Here is an 8,748-nt window from a genome sequence, read left to right on the forward strand (position 1 = left end):
ACGTTAAACCAATCCCATTTCCTAATAGATATAACCCTATAATTAACCGAGTGAAAGCTTTATCAATAAAATTGTCTACAATCTAGAGCGTGTACAACTCAACTCAAATCATCGTATTTGCATCAACTCAATTCAACTTAACGCTAAGACATCTCGCGTTACATAGCTGGGAATAGTGGTCTCCGACATCACCCTCTCAAACGAACCCGAACAATATTCGCTACACCCAGTATTACTATTTCTGGAAATTGCTGTGCTTAACTCATCTATCCTTAATTAGTAACTACTCTCATTGAGATTTTCCGAACCAGTGAAGCAGTACTGAGATTTTCCGAATCAATGAAACAGGATTATAGACACTACTAGGTATTTCAGGGGGTAGCACTAACTCAATCTTTTTAATTCATCTTTTTTTAATTTCTTTAGTTTTAGTTCATAGATTAATTTTAAGAAGCTGAAATAAAATTCGCTTTATTCCACTTACGTATCACCATCTTTGCATTTCATACGTCTGTTGGAACATATTATATTTCTGTATCAAAGAACATTCAACTTATAAGTTAACTATAAATGGAGTAATATTTCAAAAAAAAACGTCGAATGCTAACATTTTCGTTCACTTCATTCAGTGAATTGGATAGAAAGACCACTTCCCCAACTTAACATGATTGATCACTGTCAATACTCACAACGTCTCTCGCATGACGCTGTTATTGAAATCCATTTTGGAGTTTAAGTCGTGTAAATGCACTCCCCCACTTGTAGTACTCATAAATGAAAGTATATACAGGTTGAAATGACATTTATATAGTCAGCATAATTTTGAGAACATGGACAACCAAAATGTTATTGCTTAAAATGTCCCAAACCAAATAACTGAAGTTCGAGATAATTTAATACGTGATCGAAACAAAAACAAAACAAAGTTTCAAAAAGATTACCCTACAGTTGTGCTACGATCATGCTGTCCATGTGAGATTTCTAAAAATGACTCGTGCTGAATATTGTTAGACTATATGATAGATCACTAGGCTCTTTGATGTATCACGGTTTCCATTGTGTGACTACAAAAGCATTTCAAGGTATAATTCCCACCTCGAGAAATGAAGAACTTGACCTCATGCATATATAATAAAACAGATATCAACTAAAATATCTTTGGTGAAATCAAACTGACTGCTTATAGGTATGCATAAGTCGAAATAGATTGCTTAGCTGAATACGGAAAAAACTTCCAAATTATACATTTTGAGAGCCTTTAGATGCACATAACCTCACATGGTCAATGTAATGTAATACGTGTGTGAAATCGATAAAAACATATTTACTCTTTCCAGTCAACAAACAACGTGAAAACCAGGGGTAATACAAAGTTACGCCTTTACAGCATATTTCCTCAATGGATACTTGCGAAGTTTGGCAAGCTGTTTTTTTGTTTTTAAATTCGCTTCATGCTTAGTCAATGCACGACGCATCGCTCGTGTTTTCTTCGGTCGAATATCAAGTGGTTTGAAGTGCTTTCCCTTAAATTAGAGTTATTAACTATTAGAGTTATTAACTTGTAAATAAATTTGTTAGGATTACATCCTATTTTTGTTAATAGTTGAGCATCTTAATCCTGATAGGGCCAAAAGCACATACTTATTCCGCTGCTTGCCTTCACGTCATTCGCAACTACCTGTAGTCATAATATCCATAAGTTTTCCATAAAACTAATCTGACCAAAAAATGAAGGCAATGGATCTAACCAATATACAAAAATCTTCGAAAAATATCATAACTTCGAGTTATTCTAGCAAGTTACTTTGCTGGAAGAAAATTTGATGCAAAAAATAAACCTAACCATGGTTGATGTCAATCTTACTAGTGATGGAGAGAACACTAGGGAACATGATAATCTACGGCATTACGGCTTTAGCAAGTTTTCTTACTGATTTATTCATTATAAATTACAATTATAAAAATCAACAATCGGTACTATAAACTGAATGCATTAATACGTAGCTTGAAAAAACAGGTTTTTATAGGAATCGAGAGAAAATATATAAGCTATTAAAATAACCTTGTAGAATTTCCTCAATTCTTGTTTCTGTGTTTGATTAATGACTGTCAAAATGCGGGCGATATTCTTGCGGACAGTACGAATCTTCGAAAGTTTCGAGGCGCCTCCACCGACCACTTTTGATACCTGTAATCACACCATAACTCTATAGCAAGCAGAAAAATGTAAAATGGTTGAATAGAATACCAACAACATCAGCCTTTAAAAAGGTGATAGCAATCGGTTGTTCGAAACAACCGATTGACCAGAATATGCCGAACAACCAGAATATGTTTTGGACCAGTGTTTTCAAAATAGGGCCGAATCAATGAACCTGAAGTGAAGCAAGTTCCGTTTTCTGTTCATCAAGTTGCTTCGTTAGCTCTTCCCTTTTTTTTCCTCTTAAATCACGAGCCTTAACTTTGGTCATCTTTTCTTTCCGCTGAAAGTAAATGTTCCAAATTTTCAAATTACAAATTGAACCATGAAGTGTATACATGTAACGAGGTCAGGTGATGCTAGCGAATCTACGAATTAAAAGGATATAGTCTAACAGTACTTAGCTTTTTTATCGTGGCACAGCCTCACCTACTTGTATTACTTTCTGTGATCTGTCTTATCGCATATCTCACTGTTTTTATTACTAAGTAGAGATTATTATAAAACGAAAAGGTAACTAGCAAAATAAATCAAATCCCTGCACAACTCAGAGATGAACCCTGAGCCTAGCTGAACCTTTGTTCTATTCCCGCCCTACGCCAATCACGAATGAGTTTCCCCAACTTCTCGACGCGACCCTACCAAGCAGCAAACCAACAGTGTGGCACAACGGAATGAAAACCCTTTCCTACTGACCGTCTCAATCCATGGCTATAGTAGACAGGTGGGTCAGGTTGGTAATGAGATCAGGAAGGGGATGACCAACTGCGTGTGGTGTGTGGGCGGGTGGATTATTCGCATTGTCATGCACATTCATTATCGGTCCATTTCACGATTTTCTGATGCTGCTTGGGCAGTGGTTACGTGCGTGTCAAAGATGGAGCTTCCAGTGTGGGGTTTTCGGTTTGTCTACAAGTTTTTTCATTATTCCGAAGAATATTGGTTTGGAGGTTCTGGTGTAGTTGTCCTAATGGTACCTTTTATATTTATGGGGAGGGAGGTTTGAATTGTATCTGTAGGTTTCCAAGCAGTCATGACTGGGTGAATTGTCACCAGGGATATTTCTCAGTGTACTGTTTCTCGCTTTTATCTTCTTTATTTGTTAAAGGCATTAGATGTGGTCTTTATCAGTGTTTACAGACATGTGGGATATCAATTATATTTGGACGAATAGTATCTTTCGACCGTTAACTAAGAAAATGTGAAACCTTCATTGAGAAAATGTAAAACTTTCAGGTATTAATCTCCTTTTCATGTTTTAAATAGCATAGTAGCCCGTTTCGTATATTCATTCCACAGTACATTTTATCCGTGAAAATCAGAAAATAGATATATGGTTTTCTTGAATACTCTTCAGTCGGTAAACCATCAACATATAATGAGACGTGTTCTGTTACCTCTTTAAGGAAGATGACGAAAGTGACAAATAAAAAAGACGATGATGCTAATGATTTACGGCCAACGAATCAAGCTGCTGTTGCGCCTGACAATTTGCTGGTTGAGTTACTGGAACCGAACCCTGCTGTGCAAACAGAGTATTTTCTTGAAGCTTGTTCGAACAAAGGTTGGATCTCTATAGTAGTAATTAGTCAACTAAGTTTCTCTTTGGGAAATAAAGATTATAAATCTTGCTATAGTACGCATCTCTATATATTGTGTTGTTGTTCATTGCTTCAGTAATCCGACTTGTCCTTCTCGGCTTCTTATAATGCATTACGCTGTAGTTCCTCTGTATCATGTGACACCATATGTTTTACATAACCTGAGTTGAAATAGTAAATAATTTTGTTATGGAAATGCAGGTGATTTATGCGGCTTTCTCTTTCTTAACAGTAGTTTTGGAGTATAAGAAATATACGCCACATTTTCTATATTGTAAAATGAGCCTTATCGTTTATCAAAATAATTACTCGTCATCAAGTAATAATTGGTGCCACTGATTAGCTTTATTCGAAGCTTGTTGTAACATACTTTCTTTTATTCTTAACTTTTTATTATAACGCCCACTTTCTTTTATTTATTTTAAAGTCTAGCGATTTTACAAAAGATTTGTTGCCATCTACCTTACCATCGTATGGTGTGCTTTAAATTGTTTAGACAAGATTATGCACGTGTTTCGATAAGATAGCATCTTACTCATTAGGCCTAGTAATACTAATAATTGAACTTTAGAAGGCGAGATTACTAACAGTACAAGCGCTATTGGTAATGGTTGTGAATCGATCGATAACAATGAAGAGGTTTTTTTTTGTCATTCAATTAGACGCTGTTGAAAGCGGATAAATATTAAGTTCTTAGTAGACCTTTTTTGCCATACACTACTCTACTTCATAAAGCATATATACCAAGAATCCCTTCATTTTTGCAAATCTCTAAATTCAAAAACTTTGTATAACAGGTCGAAAATCCGGGCTTTACTAGCTTGATTTTTTCTTTTTTCATTGTTTTCAAATTCCCGTTAAGTTAACTGCATTTTTTATTGTAGATGAAATTTCTTTCGACACTGAAGTTTTTAACATCTTGGACATATTCATTACTGAGTCCATATTTATCTATCAATTTTTTCTGCGATTCAACCCGACACTTATCTTTCAGAAACTTGGAATATTAATAAATGAGAATATCAATAAGTCAACAAATCAGGTGCTTCATTATTACATTTTAGAGTGCAGGTAATGATGGCAAAACGAATCAGCATGAACTGAAAATTTCCGACGTTCCTGTGAAGACAGAAGCCATTAGAATAGCGAATGAGAGAGAGAAAGTATATTTATTACTGCCTTGATTTTTGTTCAAATAAATTAGCAAATAAATGCCGCAAAGTTTAGCAATTAGCAAGTAAATGCTACAAAAGAGCTTAAGCAAGAATCCGATATATAATTTATAATAGTGAAAACTAAAAATGAAAGGAGCTATCGAAAAATTCTAGGGAGATTGAAGAAATCTTTCAAATCTTGTTCATCTTTCAAGTAGTTGACTGTCTTTTAGGGTATCGAATTATATACTCCATATAATTCGAATACATTGCTAACGAATTGTTAACTATTATTTTTTTGCTTTACATTGGAACTTTTCCCGATTTCCCTTTTCCTTTTTTATTTTTAGGAAAAATTACAAAGTGATGGTGACAGCAGTGATGGAAATAAAGAGGGAATGACGGTAGATAATGATGAGAAAAGCGGAAATTCCGAAAACAGTAGTGATACTATTGATGAAAACAATGATGATGATGACATAGGAGAAGTGGACAAAGAAATACCTGGAGAGACCGACGATGAAGAATATGTGGTGGAAAAAATTCTTGATAGACGATATAATCGACGGAGGAAAAGAATCGAATATTTGATCAAATGGGCGGGATATGACAATGAAAGCGAAAATACATGGGAATCTGCAGAAAATTGTGTAAGTTCTTCGATTTTTTGTTCATCTATTCATTTCCTCACTTTCACATTTGCAGCTAAAAGTAAGTTCACTCATACTCACATTTTTTCAATTGATTCATATTCTACTGCATTATTTGTAATACTCAGACCTACTTGGGATTCTTTATCTTAATTCGAGAATAGAACATTTGCCTGAATTACGTTTTGGAAACATGACTCTTTATAAAATTTTTATGGAACGGATATATTTAAGAAATCTGCTCCTGATGCGATTCGTGAATATGAGGAAAGTCTGAAGAAAAATGCGACGAAGTATTTGCTACGAAGTAGACCAGTAACAATGGTTACTTTTATTTTTTTCAGTCTATTGTGTGCTATTTATTTTCGTTTATTTCTCCTTCTCTTCTGTTTCTTTTTTCTTATGAACTACAAATTTCAGGGAAGCGGTTCAAATGATGACGAAAAGGAACCATCAAAATTCCTAAAAAGGAAAACAGATGAAATTAAGAAGGAATTATATTCCGAAGGTTATTCCTATTGTTTCTCCTAAATTATTCCTAATGTTTTTCTTGAATCCGCTCTAGTTGCTTAAATGCTAAATTCCACGATATGCTTCAGAAAATAGCAGTGATGACAGTGAAGAAATTTCGTCAAAACGTACTAAAGTTGACTGCATTCTTGGTGTTAAAAAACAGGATAATGAAATCCTGGCAGTGGTGCGTTTTGAGGACGGACGCTATGACCTTATACCAACTCAGGTGTTGGTCAGCAAATGTCCAAAGGTAATTTTTATCCACCTATTGAAGATCGGTATCAATGGAATTCATATTTTTTTACTGTGAAACTTGGCATGGTTTGAGTTCTTGTCATTTGCTATTATTGAATACTGAATACTGTGCCTGTCGTTTTGATACACAGTAGAGTCATGAGTCATGTGTTTAATGAATGTGCAAAATTCGGTTTTTGCAAGCCCATTTATGAAGTGAATATCAGTGCATAAATCTAAGGTGCTAATGTCGAATGTTGTATCTAATTCTTTAACTGCATTCTATTTCACGAGTGCTATCGCAGTGATTCAATGTAATTTCAGAAACTAGTGAATTATTATGAGAGATCATTAAAGTTCGTCTCATCGTGAGGATATGGAACGTTGTTTTCTTCGAGAAATAGTTTCAATTTGTTTTCTTTCTGCGTGATTCCTGGATCATGCTTTTTGCGAGTTTCAGTTTTTTTTTTTTTTCTGTTCGTAATACATTAACTTTGTTAGTGTGTGGAAGCCATTTGACAAACAGCGCGATCTATCCAAGTTTAAAACTTGTTATTTAGGTCCGAAACTTAGGTCATGCAAACTTAGTATTTAAGACATCTTTTTTTTTCAGCTTAAAGGAGGAGCTGTCTTAAATACTAAATTTGCAGCGGTATGATATTCTGCAATTTTTTTCGAGATATAAGTAACTACTCGCAGTGTGCGTTTTACATGCGTTTTAATGTAGATACAAATGATTCTTTCTGTTGTTATTTGTTCTAAATATATGTCAGTTATTCTTTCGTGTTGATGTATTGTCATATCCAATTTATGAAATAAAAGTTGGTGGATTTTGTTTTTAGTCATATTTGATGATTTCCAATAATCAGACAGGTGCCATTATTCGCATTCCCCTAGCGGGTGTTTTTACCCTAGTTTTATTCCGCTGGCCTTGTTGATCTGATCTTAACAGAAAATTGTATCCAACTGCATTAAATCGCAAAAATTCGGCGCACATGATTGGATTTTGGAACCATCCAAACTTTTTTATCACCTAACGTTTTTTAGGCTTTTTAGTGAGAGATTGTGGTGCAGTACTTATTACGCTTATTTTTGTTTGATGTGCATTAAACACATGCCATGGAAATTCACAATGCTAGTACCTTTACTTATATCATTTAGATATTTAGTTAAGAAGTTATTCCGTGTAAAACGTTTTGTTCTTTTTATGTGTCCTTATTCGTGTTCCTAGAACTAGTTCAAATCTGTCGGGATGTAAAGTACGTCCGTTCATGGTTCAGATTAATGTCGAGTGCTGTTGGAACTGGGACTGTTCAAGTCAGTGATGATCTGGCATTGAGGAAACCAAAAACAGCCAAAGAGTTAAAGAAGGAGGCAGCAAAAGCAGCGAAGCTAGCAAAATTTCGTGAAAAGGTGAAGAAGGCGGACGTAAAAGCATGTCAACCAAAACAACTGATAGAGGTTCATTTAACTCACTTGTAGTTTTTGTAGTTTCAATTCATTTGTAGTTCTTGTAGTTTCTTTCTACTTGGTTTCTAAATTTTACGTTTATTTATATTTTGTATGTATGTCTTTTTCAACCCACTAGCAACATTTTCAGACGATGAGAGCAAAGAAGAGGGAGATTTGTGAATACACTGCTAATACAAAACCCGGAGAGAAGAAGAACATCAATATTGAACTGCCAAATGCTTATAGCCCAAAATATGTGGAAGCAGCTTGGTATGAGTGGTGGGAGAAATCAGGCTTTTTTCGGCCTGAGTATAAACGTGATTTAAGGTTATTGACTGTTGATAAAATGAGACCTACGCTGTTAACTGGAAAAACCAAATTCCGTTATATGGATTTCAGTTAGAACTGACTGATCATTCTATGCTTCATTTATTTCATTGATACAATTGCATGTCAGCTATCAATTGTAATAGCTTTATAAATGATAAGCGCTAATGAGTGCTTGTCTTTTGAATTATTTTTTAGAGCTTTGAAGTTTTTGTTCAGAAACATAAGTTTTTTCATAAAGAGATTTATTGCAGTAAGCCGAATCCGAAAGGGATTTTTACTGTGGTTATTCCACCACCAAACGTCACCGGAACATTGCACTTGGGACATGCTTTGGCTACCTCTGTAGAAGATGCTGTATGTAGATGGTAATTTGACAAGTATTTGAGTAAGATCTCGGACCTGTGGGTGCTAATATGTGTCTATTTATGAAGTAGTTGCTATCCTGTTAGGTTTCCTTCGATTGAAATTGTGTCGTTATTTTTCTAGTTGATGACATTTACTTGTCTGAGTTTTTAGTGGGGAAAGTGTGATCGTAGTGGTTTTCTGTTGCATGAATATATATATATATATATATATATATATATATGTATATTATATATATATATATATATTAT

The 8,748-nt window shown here is 34.6% G+C and overlaps 3 protein-coding genes across 3 annotated transcripts in view; 2 read left to right on the forward strand and 1 right to left on the reverse strand.

The window, feature by feature from the left end:
- Positions 1–1,263: 1,263 nt before the first annotated feature.
- On the reverse strand, positions 1,264–2,491 carry LOAG_10314 (60S ribosomal protein L35). Its single transcript, XM_003145841.2, has 3 exons — positions 2,376–2,491; positions 2,063–2,188; positions 1,264–1,523 (listed from the first exon to the last, which is right to left on the reverse strand). The coding sequence occupies exons 1-3, from the start codon at positions 2,469–2,471 to the stop codon at positions 1,374–1,376; spliced, it is 372 nt and encodes a 123-aa protein (XP_003145889.1). The 5' UTR covers positions 2,472–2,491; the 3' UTR covers positions 1,264–1,373.
- An 843-nt stretch (positions 2,492–3,334) lies between these two features.
- Positions 3,335–6,882, forward strand: LOAG_10315 (hypothetical protein). The gene is made up of 9 exons (XM_020448134.1): positions 3,335–3,436; positions 3,607–3,764; positions 4,373–4,440; positions 4,866–4,964; positions 5,306–5,605; positions 5,840–5,929; positions 6,026–6,113; positions 6,205–6,368; positions 6,677–6,882. The coding sequence occupies exons 2-9, from the start codon at positions 3,611–3,613 to the stop codon at positions 6,722–6,724; spliced, it is 1,011 nt and encodes a 336-aa protein (XP_020301694.1). The 5' UTR covers positions 3,335–3,436; positions 3,607–3,610; the 3' UTR covers positions 6,725–6,882.
- A 699-nt stretch (positions 6,883–7,581) lies between these two features.
- Positions 7,582–8,748, forward strand: part of LOAG_17432 (valyl-tRNA synthetase) — an 8,218-nt gene continuing 7,051 nt past the window's right edge. The window contains exons 1-3 of the mRNA XM_020450096.1: positions 7,582–7,813; positions 7,953–8,131; positions 8,386–8,499. Of these exons, the coding sequence (XP_020306287.1) occupies positions 7,637–7,813; positions 7,953–8,131; positions 8,386–8,499 (470 nt within the window). The 5' untranslated portion in view covers positions 7,582–7,636. The remainder of the gene's footprint in view (positions 7,814–7,952; positions 8,132–8,385; positions 8,500–8,748) is intronic.

Source organism: Loa loa (assembly GCF_000183805.2).
Source record: "Loa loa unplaced genomic scaffold supercont3.74, whole genome shotgun sequence".
In the NCBI taxonomy this organism is placed as follows: Eukaryota; Metazoa; Nematoda; class Chromadorea; order Rhabditida; family Onchocercidae; genus Loa; species Loa loa.